Source organism: Felis catus, chromosome C1, assembly GCF_018350175.1.
Source record: "Felis catus isolate Fca126 chromosome C1, F.catus_Fca126_mat1.0, whole genome shotgun sequence".
In the NCBI taxonomy this organism is placed as follows: Eukaryota; Metazoa; Chordata; class Mammalia; order Carnivora; family Felidae; genus Felis; species Felis catus.
In genome coordinates, this window is record NC_058375.1 from 135365841 (window position 1) to 135392939 (window position 27099).

The window sequence follows — 27099 nt, forward strand, 5'->3', positions numbered from 1 at the left end:
GGGAGAGAAGCAGGCCAAAAGGTCAGTAAATCAATGGCAGCTAATGGGCTGCCTGCCCGGGATGGTCTGACAGGAATCCCTGCAATCTGCTCGGCCAGAGCGCCATCGCCGCCCTCGGCCTGGGCGCGCACCGGGCCCCTCGCACGCCCGGCGCAGACGTGTCGGAATCAGCTCACGCTGCGCTGGGAAGTTAATTAATTACGGGGCGCTTTTGGGGGGAAATTTAAACAGCTGATGAAGGAGGAAATTCTCCTTAGGCGACTGACAGTTCGGAGTAAAACCTTTGGTCACATGGGACTCGGGGATTCACAGCGTGGGAGAGCTTTTCAGGTGTCAGAAGAAGAAGAAGGGCAGGGTCGCTGTGGCTAAACTTTTGCTTTTCTTTTTTTTTCTTTTTTTTTTTGTGTTCCTCCAAAGTGAAATATCTCAAAACCTAGGAATCAATTCCGATATTTTTATCTCTTAGGAATAGGCTCTAATTGTTCTTGTTCTTTATTGGATGTACAAATGACACAAATTTGCTGACAAAAAAAATTTCACAATACCCTAAAATTACAGTTCTAATCTTTGCTCATGAAATTCCATGCCTCTGCAGCTGTTCTTCAAATTTTAAGGTAAACACCCAGGCATGTAGTGCATTTGTAATTGTAACAGCTGCAGAGGTCAGCGTAGTGGCTAAAAATGAATTACAGCCTCACCATTTTCTTCCTGCCCATTGGCCTCTGGCGTGCCGAGGCGAGACAGCTCCTCCGGGGCTTCTGGGTAAATAATGGCCGTGTCACTGCGCTGAAGGTACTCCTCGATGCTGACTGCGTGGCCGTCGCGTTCCTCCAGTTTTCTTTTGGCAAAGTATTCCTCAAAGTCTGATGTGCAATTTGCATTCTTGACTGAAATCACAAAAGGAGAAGAAGTGTCTTTGCAGGGCCTTCTTCGTGGGTAGCCCAAGCCCACGCACATCACGGTTACTACGAAACGTTGACTTGCAAAAAAGACCACACACACCTAATTTATTTGTAAGAAGTGTTGCAGGTGACCGGTTATTGATCGAATAATACATGCAAAAAAAAAAAAAAAAAAAAAAAAAGACACTTTGCTTTAAGTGAAATAGGCACATTTTTTTTTCCTCCTTCCTGGAATACTAGTCTGCATAATTCACAAAGAGTGAAAGACATTTTTCAAATTTTTTTAGGGAAAATTAAAAAAAAAAAAAAAGAAAACAGAACTACATTCTAAGACCCATAACATGAGAGATAATATGAGCTCAAAGCTACTATAACAGTCTATATAAAACTTCCTCTTCTTTTGAGAAAGGTATATTTAATTTTTTATTGTCCACTAAACTTAAAGTGCTTAACCACAGATACATCCTGTTGCTAAATATAAGCTTTTAACCTTCCACTCTCTGAACATCACAGGTGGCCAGGACTACACAGTCTGACACAGATGTGAAAGGACAGATATTCCTAGAGAGATAATAATGGGACTTTGTTAAAGAGTCATGGGATGTGGCACTTTATCTTTCCTTATCAGTATTTTTTAAAGCTGTCTGAAAATAAAATGAAGCTCACAATCAGAAGTAAAATAAAATGAACACGGATGCTTAATAAAAGCAAAAGAAACAGCTATTCTGCTGTGTGATTTTGAAGATTTGTAACTTTTGTAATTATGACTCCGTTCCCATGAATTGGAAATAGTTGTAAACCAATTGCAGCAACTGTGTCACAAGACTTTGTATATTTGAAACTTCTAGATATGTTTCTGCAATAAATTGTGGCTTAAATACCCTAAATAAAAAGTTTTATGCATAAGCCAGTGTTGGGAGTGTGGCTGGTATGGTAGTATCCACCCTAAGTAGGTGGATGAAAGTCATTTGCTAGTATAATTAGGGGGTGGAGCCCTACTTTCATAGTTTCTGAGAGCAGTTAGGCTTCGTTCACCCTATATTCCCCACCTCACCTTCTCTGCCATATAAGATATTAAAGTATTTGCCATACTAATTGACAGTTTGTGGCAGGATGATGTTTGAGCTACTCAATGTTTATTTTTATTTCATTTTTATTGTTGCCTTCACTGTTACAAACTTGTGGATTATAGATGCAAAGAACAGAAAGTGGGAAGGGCTTGATTTGATAAGCAAAAAACAGATTCATTTTCATCCTGCAGGAAGACATGAGAACAATCAGTATAACTGACATTTTCTCAAAAATAAAAACAATGTTACAAACTCACATGTATATTACTCAAGGAAGTTGTGTGGTCCTATGAAAGGGGGGGGAGTGGAACCTGATGGAGTCTAGAAGATCAGGAAAACTTTAATTGAGAAAGCATGAAGTCAACTAACTTTAGAAGCTGGGGAAGAGCAGCACATACAAGGAGGCTGGAAAGAGCATGCTGCGTATCGCTATCTAAAAAGACAGTGCTGAGTGCAGACAGCGAAAGGGAAGCAATATGATGTGAGGGTAGAGAGGCAGGCAGGAACCAGAACATGTGGTGTGTGGTAGCCCTGTTAAGGATTTGAGTTTTATTCTAAGAGAAACAGGAAGCCCCTGAAGGGTATTCAGCAAGGAGATGATTGGATGAAATTGTGAATTATCTGCATTTTTATTTTTTTCATTTTTTTTTTTTTTTAATTTTTTTTTTTTAATTTTTTTTTTTTTTAAATTTTTTTTTTCAACGTTTATTTATTTTTTGGGACAGAGAGAGACAGAGCATGAACGGGGGAGGGGCAGAGAGAGAGGGAGACACAGAATCGGAAACAGGCTCCAGGCTCCGAGCCATCAGCCCAGAGCCCGACGCGGGGCTCGAACCCACGGACCGCGAGATCGTGACCTGGCTGAAGTCGGACGCCTAACCGACTGCGCCACCCAGGCGCCCCTATTTTTTTCATTTTTTAAAAAAACATTTATTTCTTTTGAGAGAGGGAGCGTGCACGAACAGGGGAGGGGCAGAGAGGGACAGAGAGAGAGAGAGAATCCTAAGCGGGGATCCATGCTGACAGTGCAGAGCCAGATGCGGGGCTTGAAGTCACACACTATAAGATCATGAACTGAGCCCAAGTCGGAGGTTTAAGCAACTGAGCCACCGAGGCACCCCTTATCTGCATTTTAATTTTTTTATGTTTTTTAATTTATTTTTGAGAGAGAGAGAGAGAGAAAGAGCGAGAAGGCATAGAGGATCTGAAGCAGGTTCTGCACTGACAGCAGAGAGCCTGATGTGGGGCTCAAACTCACAGAATCAGAAGATCGTGACCTAAGCTGAAGTCAGAGGCATAACCGACAAAGCCACCCAGGCTCCCCCTCTCCCTCATCTGCATATTTAAATGACAACTCTAGCTACTTAGTACGGTGGGGATTTCAGAAAGAGAAAAGTGGATTCTGGGAAACCAATTTGGAGTCTTGTCATAAAACAGGCAAAGATAAAAGTTAAGGAATTGGTGATGGAGACTATGAGAAGTGGCTAGACTTGACAGATACTTAAATAAAAACACTAGGCTTGGGGGAAGGATTGGGTGTACTAAGGAGGGAGAGGCTAAGATCTTTCCTTAGGTTCAAGCTTTCCAATTTGATGGATGATAGGTGACAGTCACCAAAGCAGAGAACACCAGAATTCTAAAAACACTTGAAACTATGAACTAAAACCTTGTACCAAATAAAAGAAAACTGGAGAGCATCACACTTTGTAAACTATTAAACTAAGTGCTAACAATCCTGAATAGTATGACCTCTTTTGCACACCAGGTTCTAACAAGTTGACCAAGAGCAACAGTCTGATTCCAACACCTCTATTTCCTTCAAATACAGGTTTGGGATGTGTAATAGTAGATTATGATTTTATATCTCAAAAGTTGTTTAAATCTTTTCTTAGAATCTTAAATATGTATATATTTATTTCTTAAGATGTTATTTGTAAGTAATCTGTACACCCAACATGAGACTTGACCTCACAAGCCTAAGATCAAGAGTTGCATGCTCTACTGACTCAACCAGCCAAGTACCCCCAAGTCTTAAATCTTTGAAAAGAATATGAACATCGATTCAGATCAATTTTCCATGGGTATACTCGTGATACCATAGATGCTTTCCAAATGGTATTTATTGGTAGTGAATGTCATTCAACTTGCACCATTAAGTCTCTAGAGGGTACGAAGAAACGACAACTTGCACAAACTCTTTGTTCGTTGTTTTGGATCATCGAAGTGACTTTACATCTATCAAAAATCACCTTTTGTTTGTAAGGGCAAGAAAAGATAAGGGGGACAAAATGGTGGATCAAAGATGAACCACTTTTGAGCAACTTGACTGATTTGACCGGGGACTGACTTCTTCTTCAGCACTGTGGCAGTAGGAAATAATATAGCAGCTCCTTTCTAAACCCAGACCTATTAGAATGTTGTCAAATGTTTAAGGCATGACTGACTTAAGCTTTTCAAGAACACTGTCCTACTTGACAATCGTTAGTGAAGCCTAGTAAACATGGATGGATGGACATTTTAACATCCTAATTTTATCTTGATATTTCAGCAACTATTGGAATTATCTGGCTATCTTTTCATGAATTTTCATTTGCATATGAATGTTTCCATCAGAAATGTAACCAAATGCAAATGCAATCGGATTTGCATTAATAGCCTTTTGGCTTAAACAGGAGGAAAATTCAGATTTTTCTGGATAGGCAAACTAAACTGCATCTAGAAGCACTACTAGTGTTTGGAGAGGCAATTCACTTGTTAGATCAAATTTGGGTATGCTAGGTTTCAATGTCACATGTGATGGGGACAAAGACATCAAATCATATTCTCACTTTAAGGATCATCTTTGATCATCTTTGTATCCTGAGCTTTGAGCATATTGCCTAGAAATTAGTAGGCTCTCAAGAATCATTTATGGAATGAATGTGGAATAAATTACGTGCTTAACATTAGTCTTGGTGTAGAAGTCTTCTAATAAAAGGAAGCATAAGATAAGATACCCACAGTTGAGCTAGGAATTCAGACCTGCTATTCAGGCAATTGTAGAACAATTATGGAATAAACTGCTTAGTGATGGCCATAAATATTTGCAAGAATTCAAAAGGGTTCAGTTGAGTATTCAAAAAGAATTTAATGAAGAAGATAGCACTCAATCATTTAAATCTATTTGCTCCATCAAGATTTTCTTCATGCGGTATAGGTATGCTATTACCTATATATGTCATGTATCTAGAATCACTTAAGTGGTCTAGATTCTTGACTTCCATGAACTAGTCTAGGTCTAACCAACACAGGTATAATGTGGTTTTCCCTTGGTGTTGCTATGGGTACTTGTAACATATGGTTTTCCCGCTCAGTACCACAACATTTTCCTTTGCCTGGCATTGGCTCCCCATATTCTCTACTGTCAAACTTTATGGTACCCAAGGGAGCTGCCATGTTAGTGCATGATTCTGCTCCCCTAGCTACAATGGCTTAATCTGCACCTAAAATGAACTTATTTTAGTTCTCCATTCTCCAGGCCAAACTGTTGATTGGTTCAGGGGTAGCCAATGGATCCAACTGAGTCAGTAAATCATTTCCTTATGATTTTAGGACTTTGTTCCAAAGAGAGAATCAAGAGAATTTATTTCCCTCAAGTAACTGCCGCTATAAGATGTAGAACAAAGGAATCGATATATCTCATTGTAAGGTAAGAAGATTTATGAAGAAAGAGACTGAAGCAGGTATACAAAGAAAAGCAAAGACAAGATGGCAAGTCCTGATAGTAAATTTCTAGCTATATTTGCTCCTGAGACCAAGCTGTACCTGTGTCCTTCCAGTGGCTCTGTTGTCAATCCTCTTTAGATTCTGTGAGTTGAAAAACTCCCCTTTCTACTTTAGACTATATGTGTTTCAGTCTCTAAGATCCAAAATCACCCCACTTGTTATATTTGAACAAACAATGGGATTAATTTTTGGTTACTTTCAAACTTGTTGAGAAGGATAAAGTTTTGGTTGTATACAGAAGTTTACATTTTTGGTTTTTACAAAGATTTTGTAATACTGTATAGTGGACATAGGAATGAGGTAGAAAATTCACTAGAAAGTTACAGAATTCCCCACTGCATTTTCTATTGTAAAATCAGCTTCCTTTTCCTTTTTTTTTTTTTTCTTTCTGTAATCCTCTTTACTCCTTGGTCTCCTTGGAAGAACTGCCAAAACACACTGACAAAGGATATTTGCATGATATTTATGATCAAACCATAACAAAAATTCACAAGAAACCTCAAGTGATTTCTTCCCATACCTTCTCCAGAGATTTTGCATTTAGTCCTAAAATTTATCCTAATGTCTTGCAAATATTTCAACCTCCCCTAAGGTCAGGTAAACTTTTCTCTATCCAAAAAAAACCAAAAACCAAAACAATGCATTAATTAAAAATGTTTCTTCATCACCACGTGTATTTTAGTATTGTTAGGATGAATTTCTAGGTCACTTCAAGTTAGAAAAGCCTCACATTTCTTGTCAGTATGTTGTTCACCCTTACAAATGTTGCTTTTAAGAAAATATTTTCAATTTAATTTATTTTAGAGGGAGAGAGAGAATGTGCGAGTAGGGGAGAGGGACGGGGGGAGGGAGAGAGAGAGAGAGAGAATCCCAAGCCAGCTCCACACTTAGAGCAGAGTCTGACACTGGGCTCGATCCCACGACCCTGGGATCATGACCTGAGCCAAAATCAAGAGTAGGACGCTTAACCGACTGAGCCACCCAGGTGCCCCACTAATATTGCTTATTAATGATACTTGCATAAATACTTTTATGTCTATCTTAGATATTGGTATTTTTAGATAATGATAAATATAAATATGGATTGACTTTTAAAGTTATTCCTTAAAAAATCAAGTGATGTTGACAGAACTCTAAATAAAAGAGATATATTGGTCTTCAAATCAGTCACCCCCCATAATCGAGTTTTTAGGACACTTTCTCAAAGATACTTAAAAGCGAGGTTTGCTTAGTGTTTACAAATAGTTAAATCATAAATACTTTTTCCTTCTCTTTTACTGTTTCCCTCTTTACTTCCATCCTTTTGCCATTTATTTTCTTTATTTGTAATGAGCATGTGTTCATGTACTCTATTATAACTGATCTAGTACCCCACATGTTTTCAATTTTCATTAAAAAACTGAAGAAATATGTTTGAATATTATGCTAAGCCATTTTAATGAACATAAAATGAATAAGTAATTCTTTTGGAAAAGAAAACGTCTTGGAGGGTCGAGAAAAGCTGAAGTAAATACATGTAAGAAACCGAGTAGAATCATTCATCCATCCCATTGTGTAATAACTGTTTATTGAGTCCCTACTAATGCCAGAGAGTGGGCTTTGGGATGAGGATCCAATGGTGTTGATTGATAATTGCTTTCCTGCTTCTGTGATTCTCATATTTAGAGATATGTACATGAAATGCTTGTGGTTCTGCAATATACACACATATAAACACATAAACATGTAACAGAGGATTGTGTGTGTGTGTGTGTGTGTGTGTGTGTATACTTCTCAGCAAAATGTAGAAATTATGTACATATCATATAATCTGATATTTACTCACTTCATATGTCAAGGTAAAGGGACCTGAAGAAACAATCACAAATCTAGGTAACTGTGTTCATCATCTCTTAGAAAAATAGTCTCTTTACTAACATTTTAGAGGGTAAGAAAACATGGAAAATTATTTTAAATTTAGTCTTCTCTATTGAATTTTTAAAGAAGCTCATACTCCGCATTCGTTGAGGTATATAAATTCTCATGGCTACCTTGTTTAAAGTTGACTAATTAATGAACATAAGCATTTTACCATTAAAAATGCATGCGTGCCTTTCTGTAAAAGGCTTCCAAAATACATATTGGCACCAGATATCTAAAAACAGCTGTGAGGGAAGAGGACGATCTTTTTCTCATCACACTGCTACATGGCAGGCAGCCCCACAGAGCCTCGACTGCTACAGAGGTGAGCGCAGAGACAGAGAAGGCTCCTTAAGAGCGATGAAGTTTTCTTTTCTTCTTGGGAATTAGCACAGTGCCTGGGTCCATCTCTCCGCGCCTCAGTGGGAGCTCCCCAAGTGTAAGAACTTTAGGAGAGAGTGGCAGAAGGAATGGGGGGGTGGGGATGAGATCTCTGCAGGATCAAATGTCTCCCTAAACAGCAGGAAGCAGCCCAGTCAGGGACACAGTCTAATTTCAAAGTGAGGTTTTATATTAAGGGATTGTGAACATCAAGATTTAGAGACTACTAACCTTGAGACAGTTTTGATTGCTATGTATTGGTACAGAATCCATGACTTTAAAGGAAAAAAAAAAATCTCAAGTAAGTTCAAGTGTATTGACTTTTCACATTACTGTGTAATCTAAAATTTTGGACTTGGTATATTACTGAAAAGATTCTTAGACTCTGTTATGATATGTTAGAGGGGTTTGTAAAGTAAGGTGTCTTGCCCAGCAAATCCGCACTCTTTTTATATGCTTTTTGTAGAGACACACAACAACTGAGGGTGTTCTAGGACACTGGTTTTCACAATGTGGTCTCCAGGCCAGCAGCATCAGCATTACCTGGGAGCTTGTTCAAAACAGAATCAGCAGTCTGTGTTTTGACAAGCCCTTCAGGGGGTTCTGATGCACGCCCAGTTTAAGAATCATTGCCCTGGGAATTCAATTATCTGCATCACCCAGGTAAAGAAGGTATTCAGTAACATGGTTTTGGGAAGTAGCTCAGAATTAGTCCCATATCATGTGGCCTTCCTGAGGATCTCTACCTGAGTTCATAACCTCTTTCTGCACTTACTAAACATCATCTTCATATCTCAATCGCTGACCTTATCACATTACATTGTAACCCTTCGTTGACCTGCGGGCAGACTGCGTTTTATTCAACTTTGTACCACGAGTGCCTGGTACATTGCCTGGCACACAGCTAATGCTCAATAACTGAACGATTGGACCAGGTTCACGGTCCCTGGGCAACCCATTTTGGCTAGCAACTTGTGATTTTTCATCTCAGTATCTTCATCTGTGAAATGAGCTGGTATATGCTTTCTGGGGTATCCTTGAAGTTTCAGAATTCCATACTTTCAATTAATTAATTGCCCTATCAATTTGCTTTTTTATTCACTGGCTAGGCCTAAAGAGGTTCATCTATATTCTTTTCAATTAAAAACTCAAAGCAACATAGCTTTTTGATGAAGGCAACATATACACAGATTAAGATTTTGGAGGTGACTAGAAACCATTGACAACTTCACAAGGAAAACAGTGCTTATTAAATGTTTGTGGAATGAATGAAGGAGTCACTCAAGGAGCTTGGGCTATGAGTTATTTCTTGTGGGAACCCTTGCTGTGAAGTGGAGATAGCTGCTGCTAATCGCAAACAAAGCTAATAAAACCACAGCATTCATCAGCCAGGAGGTATACACTGATTACAGTCTGAACATGGCCTTCCTGTCTAACCAAGTGCTACATCTGTTTTTCTGTCCTCGAAACCTCTCTTTTTCTCTAGTGTATTTACTTATTTTTTATTTTTTTATTAATTTATTTTTAATGTTTATTTACAATTTTGAGAGAGAGAGAAAGACAGAGAGCGAGTGGGGCAGGGGCAGAGAGAGAGGGAGACACAGAATCCGAAGCAGGCTTCAGACTCTGAGCTGTCAGCACAGAGCCCGACGCGGGGCTCGAACCCACGAGTTGTGAGATCATGACTTGAGCTGAAGTTGGACGCTCAACGGACAGAGCCATCCCGGTGCCCCTCTCTGGTTTATTTTTAAAAACTTATTGTACGGAGTGAACTAAAAATCTTCAAATGAGGATTTACATGACATACCTGATGACAAAACTCCTCCAACACATAAGAGTGTGACAGATATTATAAACAACAAGAAAACGACATGCTTTATAATAGTATGGTTCCCTCCTTTGAGTATTTAGGTGTCAATTGAATGATCTCATAAACTGATCTTGCACAATTGAGTAACACTACACATCCACTCAACTCTTGCTGAGAAATAACTTATGATCAAACTTGTGTGGCTTCTGTTCCCCACATAAGAAAGATAGCTAATTTAAAATTTTTAATTTAGGGGCACTTGGCTGGCTCAGTTGTTGGAGCATGCGACTCTTGATCTCGGGGTTGTGAGTTCAAGCCCTGTGTTGGGTCTAGAGATTACTTAAATACATTTTTAAAAAGATTAAAAAATATTTAGAAAGTTAAAGGATTTAATTTACACTCCATGTAAAAATAATATGAGGAAATTGGAAGTTATTAAATCTAGAGGATAATAATGGTACAGAAAATTTCGTACTTTTTCCCACTTTCTTCTATGAGAATGATGTGATGCACAGAATTTGTATTTAAAGAGGCCCAACCACTTGCCAGCCTCCTAACCTTATCATTAATATCACCATTTTAGGGGAGTTATACCTTGACACGTGGTGTTTCTTGCTTAGGCGAGATTTTCAATCTAGGTCTAGAGTCTTTCACTGCTCTGGAGACCCCTCAGAACTCAGAAGAATCCGGTAAACCTGGACATAGCTGGCATTTCTCAGTGGTGGTGAATCCCTGATCCCACCCCTTCCTATTCTGGCTTATACTCTGCTATTATCCTAATGCATTTTGTGAGCTATATGCAGGACTAATTACACTACATAATTTGTGGGGCCCAGTGCACAATGACAACAGCAGAACATTAAACCAAAGTCAAAGCCCTTCCAAATGTAGGGCCCTGGGTATAATACCATGAGGCAGGACCATCCCCTTCCCATGCCAACTAGCTCAGCCGGTGCTTTGTTTTCTTTGTTGATGCTTCCCAGCAAAAATTCATCAGAAGAAAGGGTATGGTGGGGTGGAGTCCAAAATTTCTAGTCTAATTTCCTCCTTTAACAGATGATACAACTAAGGTATGGATGAGGCTTATGATTCATAGAAAGTTAGACAAATAATTTCTGGAAGAGCTTGATGGAGCATTCATGTATCCTGACTCTTAACCCATTACTCTTTCCACTGTATCATAGTGACTCAGTATGAAAGAAAGAGAGAATGAGTGAGAGAGAAACCCATCTTTTCAGTTCTTCATTATGCCTAACTGATTTGACATGATTTGAAGAGGTCCTAGATGCTGACAACATTGCCGGCTTTATAAATAGTTCTAAATGACAACATTATAACACCATAAAATTAGGATGGGGGAAAGCCATGGTGAATGCTGACTTCAATATAAATAAAAGATGAAATTTTAAACTTTTTTCCTTCATGTTCCTGTGCTTCTGAATCCTATACACTTGTTTCATTCCCTACCCCCCCCCCCCCACCCCACTGGGCAATCCACATCCAAGTCTATTGGGGTAAAGAGAAAACATCATAAAAATTCTCCAAATTCTCTAATCAAGATGCTTACTTACAATTTCCATTTAATATTTAAGGATTTTGTTTTCCTACTTTGGATAGTCCTTATGTTTAATCGTGTTTCTAAAGGCACTCAGTATGGAATAACTTGATTGTAAATAAAGAATGTCTCAAGTTTGACTTAGGACTAGAGAAAAAAAAAAGACCAATCCTTTATTCATGGTTCATTTTGCTTTTCCATTCCACATATTACTTGTTTATCCCCCCACATGCTTAATGATACCCTCCTACATGCGTTGCACTTCTTCAGATTACATGAAACTGTGTCGTCCTGTCATAGTAATACCCCATCCCTCACAGACCTTTCCAGCACAGCCGTTCCTTCTGTCCTCTGTCAAAGCTCACAGAGCAAAGAGGATGGGTCAACACACTCCTCAATTCACATGGCCATTTCTAACCAATGTTCCTATGTTATTAATTTTCTGTCCGTTTGTTGGTTTTGCTCATTTATTCATTAATTCAACAAACAACCTGTCTGTCAACCATCAGTTGTATGAACACTGTGCCCATTTAGAGGGAATTTGGAGCAGAGCAAACTTAACCTCTACCCTCAAAAAACCTCCAGTTTGTAACTGCAATTTTCTGAAGCTCTAAATCCATTTTTGCCATCATGGTTTAGGACGCTACTTGCATAGCTCCCATTACTATCATTCTGGGAAACTTCATGGCTCAACAAATAGTCCAGGGGGATCCTGGATTCACAGGGCTTTGAGGCTCTTTAACAACAGGGATGGTCACACTTTGGTGTGGAGCTCATCCCGGGACGATTCTATCCATACAAGCCAGAAGATTTCAACCTTCTGCCCTTCCCCATCGTTCAGTTCCTCACTCCCTGGATGCAGGTCCTTCCTTGTGATGACCAGTATTCCTGTCCATTTCACCCGGTCTTCTTTTACTTGCCTCAGTTCACCTTGGAGTTTGAAATCATTTCCATCCCTGTCCGTTATTTTTATGTCACTCTTGCCTTGCCAAGTGAAAATCCAGCCCCGTTCTTGCCTAGAGTATCAAAAATGTCTAAAGAGACATAAATAATCATACAGACTTGTTTCAGTCCATGTTATCCAAATGGGATATTCTTTTATGATGGGAATTGAACCTCCATACACTGTCCACTGCAATTACTCTAAATTTCCATTCTTCAAGATTCCAACCCCACTCCCTTTCCTTACTGTCAATTGATCATCTCTTTTCCTACTTACCTCAAACAGTGCACGCAACCCATATGACGTGAATTCTCTGAACTACCCTTAAATTTGACCAGAATCTCTATAATCATTCTCCATTTTTCTTTTGAACCTACTGCTAAAAAAGATGTGCCTCTGCCCACAGCCAAGGCTACTCTATAATGCTACTTCCTCATAACTACTGATAACTTACTCCATCCTTTACCCAGTCTCCTTTTACATTTTCAACTTTCTCCATGCTTCTCTTCTGCACAGAGCCATGTTTAACAAGCCTTTCTCCTGACAAAAATGTTCTCTGAATTTTATGGTCTTCTAAGGCTCTCTATCCTCATGTCTCCAATATTTGACCCTACACTGTCAAAAACCCTCTGCAATATTTAACACCTTTCACTTGAACCTACATAGCTTGTTGCATTTCAAATAAAACAGCTTAATCCACATATTGTTATAATATTAATAACAATAATAATGATGGTTAGCAATGACTGAACATTTATTATGTCTAACATTGTGCTAAGCACTTTACACACATTTCCTGTTCATCTACCACTGTTTTATTCACCCAGTTGAAGGTAAGTCCTTAATGACAGTGACTATTCATTGTATTTTTCATGATGTCTAACAAAATGTCTTAAACTTCGTAGGGTCACCCTAAGTGACTATTGATCTGAATAGCTAATGAGGCTATTAATTATTTATTTATAAATTTTGCTTTCATGTCATTATGATTTTTTTAAAAGATTTTATTTCTAAGTAATCTCTACACCCAACGTGGGGCTCCAACTTACAATCTCAAGATCAAGAGCTACATGTTGTACTGACTGAGCCAGCCAGGCGCCCCAGGATTTGGCATTTCTTAAGAACACAAACTATGTCTTCTATTTACTTACAGTTTCTTTCTCAAACCTCAGTTCAAATTCTGCACACAACAAATACCCTGACGGAAAAGAATAAATGTAGGTATCTTAGTGGTTAACAAGTGACAAACATTTTATTGCTTGTTTATTTGTTTGTCATTCAGGACAGGAAGAAGAACAACATATAATTCCTGATGCTAGTCAGTGATCAAGAAAAGTCTTTGACGGATTTCATCATTATACACAAACATTGTACATCCTCTTCTACATTTAAGAAAGGATGCTAGATAAAGATGAAATGAGATAGAAGACTAAGCAATTCCTTCTTAAGCTTCATATTTTGACCTCAAATGCATTGTTGGAGCAGTGAAAAGACATCTTTCCTACAGCTTGTCTGCTTGGTTTTCTAAGCTGTCAAAGGAATTTAATGGGCAGAGGCTCTCAAAATTGACTGGTTAGTGCCTCCATTACAAATCTGTTAAATATTGCAATTTAGTTTTCTAGAGAAGAAGTTAGTGAGGAGCCAGTGTTATTGGGAGGTTCAGCATCCATTTGTTTCTTAGGGAATAAAAATGGTTTAAAGCTTATCTGGAGATACAAACCAACTGGCAAAATAAGCAAATCAGGGTAAGCATCTAGTATATATTAGGCAGTGCACTAGGTACTTCAAAAATAATATACCATTTAGTTCCTACAGTGAGACTTTGTACATAGGGAATCATTGTTTCCACTTTACTGATGTAGAAATGAATTCTTTCCACTCAAGTTCATGTAAGTAGTAATCGGTAAAGACAAAATTCAAATGTTTATCTGACTGTAAACTAATCTGGAGCATCCCAGACCAACATTTACCTTTCATGGGTAAAAGCATTCCTATATTATCCTTAAAAGATTGGAAGCATGTTTAATGACTACAGTTAACACAGTTAGTTCTTGGACAGTAATTTTATTGTGTCATGTAAGATTAAGAATGGAGACCTAAATTGGCCTTACCCAGTTTCTAGATGGAAAGTGGTAAGGTGCTTTTCTTTTCCCAGCAAAGGAAGAAAAGGCACAGGTGGTTATTAATAGCCCTTTATAACTAGAGTACTAGATTGTCTGAATAAATATAACTTACACACATTCAAAGAGGAAAACATCAGGGGCCTATTTGGGTCTTGCTATGCACGTGGAACTGCGTTAATGCTAATGATCACCAAGCACCTAAGATACATCCTTGTTACTACTAGCACGTAGGCTTTATAATGCTCCTAAGTCTTTCCGTTTCTCTAATCTTCTTTGAAAATAGTGGGTTTTTCCCCCACATACTCTTGAAAATTCTACACAATAATTTTATTCTGAATTTGAATCTCATTAAAATATGGAAGATGTAAGGTTCTTTACAAAAGGGCATTCTTTGTCTTATGTGTTAAAGCCTACAATTCTTTCATTTTTGAAACATTAAAACCAATGTAGAAATATTAAATGCAATATAGAAAGTTGTTAATATAAGTCAGGGTTTGCGGTGCTTCACGTTGTTATAAGTCAACTTTGCTGTGCTGCTAATCTAACTTGGTTGTAAAAAAAAAGAAATAGTGACACCGTACATTGTTCTTCTTTGCCTTTAACAAGTTGATTTCAGGACTTGAATCCTGATGTCACTATCTGAAGATACTGGACTTAATCCCCTCCACAAGGAATGTTTTCCCATATTGTGACTTCCTTTCCCAGAGTCCATTTCTTCTCCAGCAAATATTCATTCATTCGTTCGTTTGTTCATTCGTTCATTCACTCATTTATTATGCCAGTCATAACGTGTACCGTGTGTTCACTGATGTACTGGGCACTTTGAGGCAAACAGGGAATAGTCCTTTTCTTAAAGCAAATATTTTGGGGGCCTTTACTAAGGCTAATATATACATTATTTATTTAGTTACCTCAACAATCCTATGAGGTAGATGGCGTGATAATATACCCCCATTTTACAGCTCAAGAATTCTCTTGTCTTCATAAAATTAACTAGGCTAAATAGGTGCAAACATCAGAAAGGGGAACAATCCAACATGCTAGAATTACTGGTGTCCACTTGAGGGCTGTGGAATTTCAGAGAAGGAAGAGATTGATGTGGTTTGGGGTGTTTAAGAATGACCACATTATGCAAATGGAATGTGAACTGGCCCTGAAGAACAGAAGGGTAGGTAGAGTTTGGATAACTGGAGGAAAGGGAGCGAGAAATTAGGGTCTCAAGGAATAGCATGGGCAGAGATTCAGAGGTTGGTATAAATGTGATTCTCTGTTGATATTACCAAAAGATTTGGTTTGATGAGAATAGAACACTGTTGGTATGAAATGGATGGCACTCAATACTGGTCTGAAGAATGTGGGTTTTGTCCTTTGGGTACTAAGAAGCAATTAAGGATTCTAAGAAGGAAGTTTGACCAATGAGAAAAGGGTTATAGGATGAATGTGGACTGAGCAAATAGAGGAGGACATGAAGGCTGGACACCAGTCAAATGTAACTGAATCTTTCTCATTTGGGAGATTGGAATAATGAGAGATGAAAATGTCTGGTTGGTTATTTCATGTCAGGTGTCAAAAATATGTCAACCTGGAAACCTGAAGGGGAAGTCCAAGTGTTGTTTGTCTCTCATTCACTCCCTCAATTTTTTTTAAAAACTCTTTGTAACCTAGACCATTCTAGGATCTGTAGCAAGAAAGTGACCAGAACTCCATTACCATCTCTGTCCTCAAGTAGCTTTTAATCTAGTGGGAAGAAACATACCTGCAGGTGACTAAGTATGAGAGAAAAATTAATACATTCTAAAAGAAGCCCCTCAAAGGAAGGAGTAGTTAATCTTGAGTAGGAGACTATAAGATGGCTTCCTGGTAGAGGTGGCTTTTAAGAACGCAGATGATGCTGTCAGACTAAAAAGAATGAATGGCTTTCTACGTTGATGGAAAATCATAAGCAAAGGCAAAAGAGTATAAATGGCAAGCAGTCCTTCAGAATTGAAGCATACACCAGGAAGTAGTAGTAAAGCAAGATGATGTTGGATCAAGAGGATATCAGTTCGACTCAAATGCCAACTCAGTCTGAAAGCAGTGGAGAGCCACGCAAGGTTGAGTACGAAGTGGAGTGGGAGATGAGTTACCATTATGCACTTGCCCTGAATTAGGAAAATTCACTTGCCCAGAATTAGGAAAACAACTTATTACTAACTTTGTTAGTGTGAAAAAAGAATTAAAGAAACTAGGAATTGAAATGGAGCCTCGTTAACAAGGTGTCATAATAGTTCTAAGGAAAGATGAGGATTTAAATCAGGGAAGTGAAAAAAAACGATGGGGAGAAATAAAAGTGACATATGATACTTATGATAGTAACCAATGACTAATTAGATAAAGCCTGTAAGAGTCAAAGATGATACCATATTTTCTATCAGGACAGCTCCTCAGAGTGGTGAAAAAACCTTCTGAAGTGAAAGGTTATGTCAGGTAATTTAGATTTTTTTCCGAATCTGCCATCAGTTAGCTATTTGGCACTTTTCACGGTTTCCTCAACTATCAAAATACAATTAAGAAACTGTTCTATAGTATAGCTTTCAATTTTAGAGTTCTGTGATTGAATTCAACTAAACTCTTTCCATTGCTTCTTGCAGCTTTAAACTCAGCAGAATATATGAGGACGAAGATACTTTTAGATTTTAAAGGACTTTCTATCCATCTATATGAACTCAATTAATTTCTGCTATTTAATAGATATGTAGAACTGAGAAGGAAATTCAGAGGTGTTTTCCTTGCTTTTAGTTGGGAATGAAATTTGTGTGTTGAATATTCAGAGAAAAGTACTAGACACATTGTCTTTCCTTCAGAGCTTATTCCCATTAATAACAACATTTTTTATCAGAAACTTTGCTTAACCTGTTTAGAATGTATCTATTCCAGGGGCGCCTGGGTGACTCAGTTGGTTGAGTGGCCGACTCTTGATTTTGACTTGGGTCATGGTCTCATGGTTTGTGAGTTCCAGCCCTGTGTTGGGCTCTGTGGTGACAGTGCGGAGCCTGCTTGAGATTCCGTCTTCCTCTCCCTCTACCCCTCCCTTCCCCACCCCCCCAATAAATAAACATTAAAAAAATGATCTATTCCAATATCTGTTGATTCTGCTTTGATTAGAAAAGAAAAATGGCTATCTGCTATCAAATTAATTCCATAATTATTCATTAAAAATATATTTATTGAGAGCCTGTTAATTTTAAGGCATTCCAAACACAGAGGACAAACTGGTGGTTACCAGAGGGGAGGTGGGTGGGTGGGTGGTTGGGTAAAATAAATGAGGATTAAGAGTGAACTTATTTTGATGAGCATTGAATAATGTAAAGAATTGTTGAATCACTATATTGTACACCTGAAACTAATATAACCTTGTACATTAAGAAATAGATACAATAAATTTTGAAAAATTAAAAAATAAAATTGAAAAGTAAAGTTTAAAAAAATTTTAAGGCTCTCTTATAGGTAATGTGGTAGCCTAAGAAACAATCCATGCTCTTGGAGTTTGCAATCTAATTTGGAAAAGACAGCACATTAATTAACAACATACTACAGAATTTATGGCAAGTTTAGGTGTTTTGTTCTATGAGCATTCACTGGAAGAAGATATCGTTATAGATTGGGATGGCTAGAGAAGGTCAGCCAATAGCTGGATCGTGTAGGACTTGGGTGGAGACAAAGAGATGGTCCATTAATAAGCAATTTCAACCAGAAGAGATGTCTTATTTCAATTCCCCATGTATTTAGCAATCAAAAAGATTCTGGGGAAAAGAAGCAGTAACTTACGGTTGTGAAGAAATACATATTTACTCTCTAAAAGGGCAGAGTTATAAACTGAAGGTCACCAGGAAATTCATAATTAGCAAGTCCAATGTATTTGTTCAGCATTCTTTCAAATGTAATTATTTGAATCTTTTGATTGAATTGACCATTCTCTACTTTTTGAATCTTTCTTTGCCTTCTGGCTGTTTAATTTTTCTCTATCTTAATCTTTTTTCTTTCAATGAATTTGATTTTTCTCCCTACCCACCAGCAACCCTGGCCTCATCTTTCTAGCTGTTTCAATAAATACACTCTCAATTGTTAGTTTCATAGTCCCATGATGGTAAATACTATCGGAATATATTTGCATCACTTTCAAATCTCTATCTCTAGCCCTGACTTCCTGTGTTTCAATTCCTCATTTCCAATGAGCATGCTCATATTCACATCCGTATATAACTCTTCTATGAAGATACTTACGTCTAAAGACTAACTTAAGGTCTTCTCAAAATGGGATCCTCCTTCTTTTTCTCTGTTAATCAAGTATTCCCATGTTCTAAACATGAAGATGTGTAATCTTGAGGCCATTTTGAATCCATCACCCAGAGATTCAACTGTTTGTTAAGAAACCATGCTGCTAATTTCACCACTGTCACCACCCTAGGTCAAGCTTTTTATCACTTCACACCTGAGTAACTACAATGACTTCCAGTTGGTCTCGTTAAGTCTGGTTTTCCCCCACAGAAATCATGGTAGTATAACATGACGCAAACTCTTGGGTCTGGTGCTTTACATTCTCCACCAGCTGGCTTCAACTTAAATGTCCAGCTTCACTTCCCATGAATCACTTCCTAGGACCCTCTGATTCAGGTGAATCCATTTACTCACTATCCTCTGAATAGATTTCACAGTGTCCTTTATTGGCTCACATATTCTTCTGCTAGAAAGCCCTTCCTTACTTCTCTATGACCACTGAAAATATACTTAGTTCAAATTTCCCCTCTGTCATGGAGCTTTTTCTGAATACTTATCCCATAAGATTCCCCCCACTTTTAGGATTTGAAATAATTATAGTTCCTACCATTTGTTGCACATTTATCACATATTTTTCTTATTGTTCTGTTTCTTCCTTGTGTGTTAGTCTCATCTTCCAAATTAAATAATAACCATGTCTTAGACTTCCTGGCCCATCTTCGACCACACACGCACCAATCGTGAATATATAGAAGATTCTCCGTGAATACTTTTTCATTTATTTAGTGACTGAAAACATATGAACTCTCAGGAAGAGTAAGTAAGCATCAGAAAAAGAGATCTTAAAGCCAGGTAAAAGAACATTCATAATTGATTTTTAACTCTATTGAACAGGAATCATTTTTATTAATCTCACTTTAGACTTCAAGTGTATAAAACAGCTAGTAAATAGTCACTTTGTGGGATAAATTTACATTTGTGTCACTCAAATGTCTATAAAGTTGATAAAAGTTAGTGTTTATTCACGCTTGAAGTTGAAATTTGACATTTATCTTTAAAAAAATCATGAAGCCATTTTTGATCCCATGAGTTGGGGCATTATAGAAAGTATCTAATTTATGGTATCTCTTTATTATTATGTTTTTATATGAATTTGTTATGTCTTGTCTCTATTTTATATGATGATTTATATACCCTGCAACAGAGAACATTGAAACTAGAAATATTCTCAAGAAGCAGCTAGTGTGCTTCAGGTGGGGAATTCATTTCTCAGGTGGGAAAACGGGGTTCCAAAGAGGGTAACTGACTTGCTCAAGGTCACAATCTAGCTAGTTATTGCCAGAGTTATACCTAAACACTAAGATTACTCTTTCCTAATTCTATACCTTTTTCCTAATCCCATATTGCACAGTCTCATTTTTGTACCTTAAATTGATATGCTGAAATATAAGAAACATTACAGTTGTTCATTATTTCTCTTATTTTATACCGAAGAAAGTGAATTAGTGCCTTGTAAGTTATTAATAAGAACATTCTAACTAGAAGCACAGCATGAGCAGTTTATTATGATGAGTATCAACACAAGGGAGATATGACTATTGTCTGAATTATTTACATTTCAAAACTTCGCAAAACTGTAACTTTTTTCCCATTGGTGAGTTGAGTGGAAATACTTATGTGATTTTTGTTTTGTTTTGTTTTGTTTTGGAAGATAACCTTCGACTGGGCACTAGGTTCATATTTGTAATGGCAGTGTGAAGGATTGTTTATAACACCAAAAATAATTAGCCTTATCCAGGAAAAGAGAGATAAACGTAGTGAGTCAATGTACATTTGCACTGGTGACGTGAGAATGCAAGGCAAGATGCTGTTCAGTTTTGGGGGAGGAACATGGAATGTCACAACTGTCCTGAAGTCCCATTCCACAGCAGGAGCAGAGTAAAAGAAAAGACTGCTTACTGCTTTCTTACTGTAATTTTTTTTTAGCTTCATTAAAAAGAAGTGAAATTGTCAATTCTCTATAAAACTTCTGCCTGGAAAACATTATTTAGAGGAGGTGGAAGGTACTGAGAATTAACAGTGAGGAGAGAATAAAAAGGAAGTCAGATGATCAATTTTTGTGAGGAATGTACATGGAAATTTGGTTTGTCTTCCTGAAAAAAACATTTACAATCTAAATTACAGCCTATCATTTGAATTCTCGATGACTGATATCAAGTGGTGGCCAGAAGAGGCATATTACATTCTAATTTTAAGATTATTTATGCACCCTTTTAAAATAAAAATCACTACCAGAAATTTTCCCAACTCATGCTTTGAAAAAAACATGTTTATCCAGTTCAGTTTTCTCAACTTTCACAGGTGAATCAGGGGTTTAAGAATGAGAGATATATTTGCTGAATAAAATAAAATAACATAACATAAAATAAAAAAGAGAACTCTGATTTGAAACAAAACAAGAGACTTGTAATGTCTGACTTAATTGTTAAGTCATGGAGATCCAAATGGAGGGGCCAGTGTTTCTTTTCCTGACTCACCAAATCCACATGACACAGGACAAATTTGATCTTGGCGAGGTAAACACAACTTACCTGTACCATTGTTAACTGCGGTCTGGATCGTGGCTTCCGGCCCCATAGTGTCATAGTCTTCCTTCATTTCTTCTGTGGGGGAAAATTATCTTTAGCATTTGAACACTGTAGAAAGGCTTACTATACTAAGCATGCCAACCACAGGAACAAGGAAGATTCTTTTAAAGGAAACAGAGAAAAGGCTTGTTGTAAACCTCTAAACAATAGCTTTGTTCAGGCAATTGAATGAATCCAATAGTGCTAGCTGCACAAGAACTTATTTACTTTAAGCATTACTGCAAGCTGTGAAAAACAGAGGTGCTTCTTTGGGGCAAACGAAGGGCTTTTCTTCTGGTGGCAGCTCTCGGGACAAACAGGGGGAAAGATATTATTTTTTCCATACGAGTCGAAAGCAACGAAGGGTTTGTACTTAGGGAGAGGCATGCTAGTTGCTGGGCCTCTGGTAACTCAGGAGGACTCGTGGCCAGTCAGAATCTCATGCTTTCTCCCCTCTTGGAGGAGCTATGATGGGGGCCAATCTGTGCAGGCATATCTTTTTAAAACCTGATTCTACATATCAAAACTTGAAATTCCCGGTTTATAAAACACACATCCCAGAGGTCTTGAAAACACCTGTTTCGCTGTTTTATATAAACTCCTAAAACATACCTTCCTTAAGCTTTTCCCTACCGTTCCATAAATATCTTTCTTCCTTATCATTTAGGCTACCATATAGAATTGCAGTCATCTTCTGAGGAAAAACGTATAGGGGCAGCAAGAGCTCAATGTGGTGATGAAGATGAAACTATGTTAACACGGAGCTTGAAGATGCATAGGTGATAAAAGGTTGTTTTCCACAATGGCAATATTTTGAATTAGGGAGAGTTTGCAAACTGGGAGAGCTCTAGAATGTTCTGCCTCCCAAATTATGGAGTATGTGAGAGGGCGGAGAAGGACAGCTGACAGTCAAAAATCCTCCAAGTCAGTAAATTAAACCCGGACTTTAAAAAATTGTATTTTGACAATAACAAGGCTAAGGAGAACCAAACACGATCCAGGATAAATATCTCTCTGATCGTCATTTGACTTAAAACCAGAGAAACTTTATAAATAGGACTCTGCAAATTCCCAAATTTATCCTGACCATTCTTTGCTTATCACATTCTAGTCATAATTATCTGGTAGAAAAACAGGTTCTAGCAAATGTTACAGCAAAATTAAAATATATGTTTTACAAGTTGTATCCTGCAGCCTCTCTGTTTATGTTATCAGAACTAAAAAAAAATCATGGGCCTTTTAAGGTAAAACACACAGATGTATAAATAGATGCTTATTTAATGCTACTACCCATAACAGTCAGATGATTTGAATGGTATTCGTTTAAACTGTAGGAGCACTTTCATTTGTCTCTGGCCCTGGACTTCTCTCCCATTTAAGGAATATTTTCGCAGGGACGTTTTGCATAAAACATTTGGAAGTTCAATATACAGCCATATTGTATTGTCAATTGTAATAATTGATCGGTTGAAAGGCTCCCTCATCCGATATTTTTATCAGTCTCTGGAAGGAATTAAATTAAGGTATTTCTGAGAAGTTCAGTGCTGGCTATAAATATAGCTTTTGTGTGTTTCTTCCTCGCTCATCTCATGTGATTTCTGGTAGCCAAGAGTCAGAACAATCATAAGTTTTCCATCTGAGAGATCAAGTCACTGAGGGGAAAACAGTTAACAGCATTTCTTTTTTTTTTTTTTTTTTTTTTGCATAATAGTGGTAATGTTCAAGATTTCTGCGGCACTTCCTTCCTCATTGTCATTTTCTTATGAAAAAGTAAAGAGAAGTTACAGTAGGTGGTTGCTTCCCAAATTATTAAACGCCGGCTATACAAATGTGTAGTTGGCATCTTGTGGGTATCACGTTCTGTGGTAATACTTTGGCTATAACCTTCTTTTACCAGAGATTATGCAACTGAGATGGTGTCACTCTTACCTAGAATGTACTTTGCCTCAACTTACTGAGAATCAACCTTGCCTTTTTGGAATACCAGGCTCAATTTATTATGATGAAACACTAATCCTTTTCAGGTATGTTTTTGAAATACCACATATATGCCTACTTGATGAAGTTTCATGTGACTCCACATTCAGAAGGCCGCAATAATAGGTCGGTTAAGAATCCCTCCTCTGAATTCATGGCAATCCGGGCTGTCCTTCTGCCTCACACCCGACCTTAAACATTTTCCAAGACAACTCTGACTCAGCATACTGTGTCTAAAACCACACAGCATATTTGTTTTTCAAACACTTGTAAAAGTTTGCATTTTCCAGTCACCCTTGGGATGGAGGTTTGTAAAAATAAAGAGCACTTTCTTCCTTAAGATGAAGAATCCTTGAATAAGCACAAAGAGGCCAAGATGCAGGTGATTTATTTAAGTCTGTGTCAATGATAATGATGTCATGGTTTCCAGCACACTGTGTCCACCCCATTGTGGGACGAAAGAATGTCAAGGACAATTCTAAACACAAAACTTGGATTGTGCTGGAACCGGAAAGGCACAGTAAGAACTCCATTGCACTCTTCAGTTCAAAACCTGCATCCTGCAGACAAACCACAGAAAGCCTGCGAGAAAGAGTAAAGGACGGGGGCTTATCTCACAGTAAAGCTATGTGCTGAGGTACGATGGTAGACAGCCAGGCACCAGGGATAAAACACTACTAAATAAAACAGCACCAGAATTAGAATTATTGTCTATATTGTGTGTTTTGAACAATAAATAAGAAAAATATTTTATCAGAAGAAAAATGTGTTATCTAAGAGTCAGGATAAACAATGAGTAGCTTTTTAAGACCAATTGCTTTTCATGAGACATCAAGGCACCACATCAGAGCACTTTTGGAACAATAAAAAAAAGAACAATAAATCATCACTAATCATTAGAACTAGACAGGTAATAGCCGGGTAACTTTCTTGGTCCAAATAGCCAAATGAGATTAGGGATTTACATTTTATTTAATTATTGTGACTCCAGAATGCTAGTTTATTTACCATAAAGGTAAGAGCAAAGAACAGCCTGTTCATTTGTGTCACAGGCACCATTAACTACAGGTGATAACAGGGTCTGTAATGCATTCATATGGATTATTGTATATTAAAACATTTAGAATTATGATCCATGACCAGCACAAAAAGCTGCCATGATCCTGAACTACTACAGCTTGACATGACTGTTTTGGCTGTTTTTCAATTATTGATCTTAATTTTTTAAAATTAAACTTTTTTTTTTAAGAAGTTTGGAGCCGTACATTTGTTATATCGTTATTAATTATTCCTTTAAGGGTGGAAATTCTAGTAATTGGTCCTTACCCTTGATTTCTAGATATTAAAATTTAAAGCATCAGAACATTCATTCTTATAGCCCTGCATATCTAGTTCATTAACAAATATGAATAGCTAACACCAGCTCATTTAAATAGTATGTCTTACATGAGTTCTCGCCACACTCTGTTTCTGTCACACTGCTCCCAAGAATCATTGGCTCTTATTATACATGTAAATGGCTATCATAAAAATAAAAATTTCATTTAAGATTGTTAATGACTTCTGCAGCAGTCAGACTTCCTTTAATGATCATCCTCTGCCCCTAATTAAACGTATTTATCTTTCAAGCATCTTTGGCTGAGTTCTCCCTCATAGTTGAAAATCTAAAACCTTAAGTCTTAATGGATATAACGATAAATGTTTATGTGTAGGATTGCTGAGATTCGAGAAACCTTCACCGAAAGCAAAATTGGAAACAGAAAGAATACAAAACTTGGCACACTAATTTAGGAAAACGAAAAACAAATACACTACACTCAAACTGCCATCGGTCTTGGGTTTTTTTCTTTTTTTCCACATTTAATTTTCTTTAGTGGTGGAAATGCTTTTATTATCCTCCTTCCAGTATACCAAACAATTACCCTGCCTATGTTCGATGTTTTATAGTCTGCGACATCACAATAGCATATAGGTAGACTCTTGCGTTTACTTCCCTTCCCACCCACTTCGCCTATTTATAAAAATGCTATTGTTATTTATATCGTGAGAGAAAAAACAAAGTGGGGTACATCATGACAGCTCTCCTTGAGTCTTGGGAAGAGAGGTGAAGGAGACACTATGGTTTGAATTGGAGGAGTCCTTTAAACATTTTTTTTGCAGGCCACCTCACCGAGTAGAGATGAGCAGAGGGAGTTTGAGGGCATCCGATTAGTTCTCTTTGATTTTGTTAATCATTTCATACCTTAGTGCTATTCCATCCACATGAATTTTAGACCAAGACATTTCCATATGCAGAGTGAGTGGCCTGTGAAGTCTGGGTCTGAAGATAATTTACCTTATTTTTATGACAGTTGGCCTTGGAGCGGTTTTACTTCCCTAGAGATTCCCACCAAACAGCAGGAATCATTATCAAGTACTTAACTGTTAAATAATAAAAAAAAAAGCTACCTGACCAGGTGAAAGTGTGAAATCACATTCACACTTAACAAAGGGGAATGATTAGATGGTTGAATTACAATAGAAGGTGTCAGACAGATGCTGAAACTACCTGAAACTGACACATACTTAGTCTGTATTGTTATATAATTTCCACACAAAATTTTCAAATGTATATTAGTTGTGAGTTTTTATGTCTGCTTCCATTTTCTATCCTGAAAGCCTAGATCTTGAGCATGTTATATAAAGTGCACATTGTAAATGGGGTACAAATACTTCACAAGTTGTGTGTTTAAAATGTCGTTCCGGGGTGCCTGGGTGGCTCAGTGGGTTAAGCGTCTGACTCTCGATTCTGGCTCAGGTCACCATCCCGGGTTCGTGGGATCGAGCCCCGCGTCGGGCTCTGTGCTGACAGCTCGGGGCCTGCTTGAGATTCTCTTTCCCTCTCTCTCTCTCTCTCTCTCTCTCTCTCTGTGCCTCCCTTCCTCCCTCCCAAAATAACTAAAAATAAACATTTAAAAATAAATCAATATAAATAAATAGCATGCAGTTCATATTCAACTTGTACCCAAACTGAAACATAATCCCTTCCTAAGATGTTAGTACTGTAAGGCGATAACGCTACTATCACTCCATAATCTGTCACCAGCTTTGGTATCTCTAGTGTGCAAAGAAATATTTTAATTATCTGATCATGGCCGTTCCGCTAGGTGGTAGAGGTCAGCTGAAGATGGCACAGGAAGGGGCCAGGTCGTTTTAGACACTTACCTGGACCATCCACAGAGGCTTGCAGAATGTCGGCGCCGTGCCAGGTATGTTCCACTCCACCCTCCCTTATGTCATCTTCCTCTTCTTCTCTCGGCAGCAGAGCTTGGCTCACGTGTGGGGAGGACTCATGGTTGGGCACGCTAGCTGGACTCCTCTCCTGGTCCAGAGGGTTAGCAATCCCGTCCTCCTCAGCAATCTGAAGCTTGTCCTCCTCATCTGTCTCCGAACCTGTGTCCACTACATTGTCATAGTTCACCACTGAAGAGAAAGCACAGAACACACTCTGTCTAAACACGTTATTGAAAAATATCAGTCGCCCCTAATTGTTCAGTTGAATGGAAAATAATTAATATTTTCATCACTTAATTACTCAACCATGTCAGGAAAATATAATTAATATCTTTCATGTTTTAGCATTTTTATTCTTATTCAATTACAGCTACACACTCTTTCGGATTTTAAAGAGTGTTTTACTAAAAAGATGGGAAATTTTAAAAAGCAACAGTAGCGCGTAGACTGAAAAATGCATCTAGATTGCCTATGCAAAGAGACACGCTGCCATATGCACTTTTCGGTACTCCACAAA

The 27099-nt window shown here is 37.8% G+C and overlaps 1 protein-coding gene across 5 annotated transcripts in view; it reads right to left on the reverse strand.

Annotated features, from left to right (window-relative positions):
- The window catches only part of ZEB2 (zinc finger E-box binding homeobox 2), a 130447-nt gene that overhangs the window by 15274 nt on the left and 88074 nt on the right, over positions 1-27099 (reverse strand). For all 5 annotated transcript variants that reach the window (XM_023259309.2, XM_023259310.2, XM_045033737.1 and 2 more), the window contains 3 exons: positions 26514-26771; positions 21297-21368; positions 699-887 (listed from right to left, as the gene is read on the reverse strand). In XM_023259309.2, the coding sequence (XP_023115077.2) occupies positions 699-887; positions 21297-21368; positions 26514-26771 (519 nt within the window). The remainder of the gene's footprint in view (positions 1-698; positions 888-21296; positions 21369-26513; positions 26772-27099) is intronic.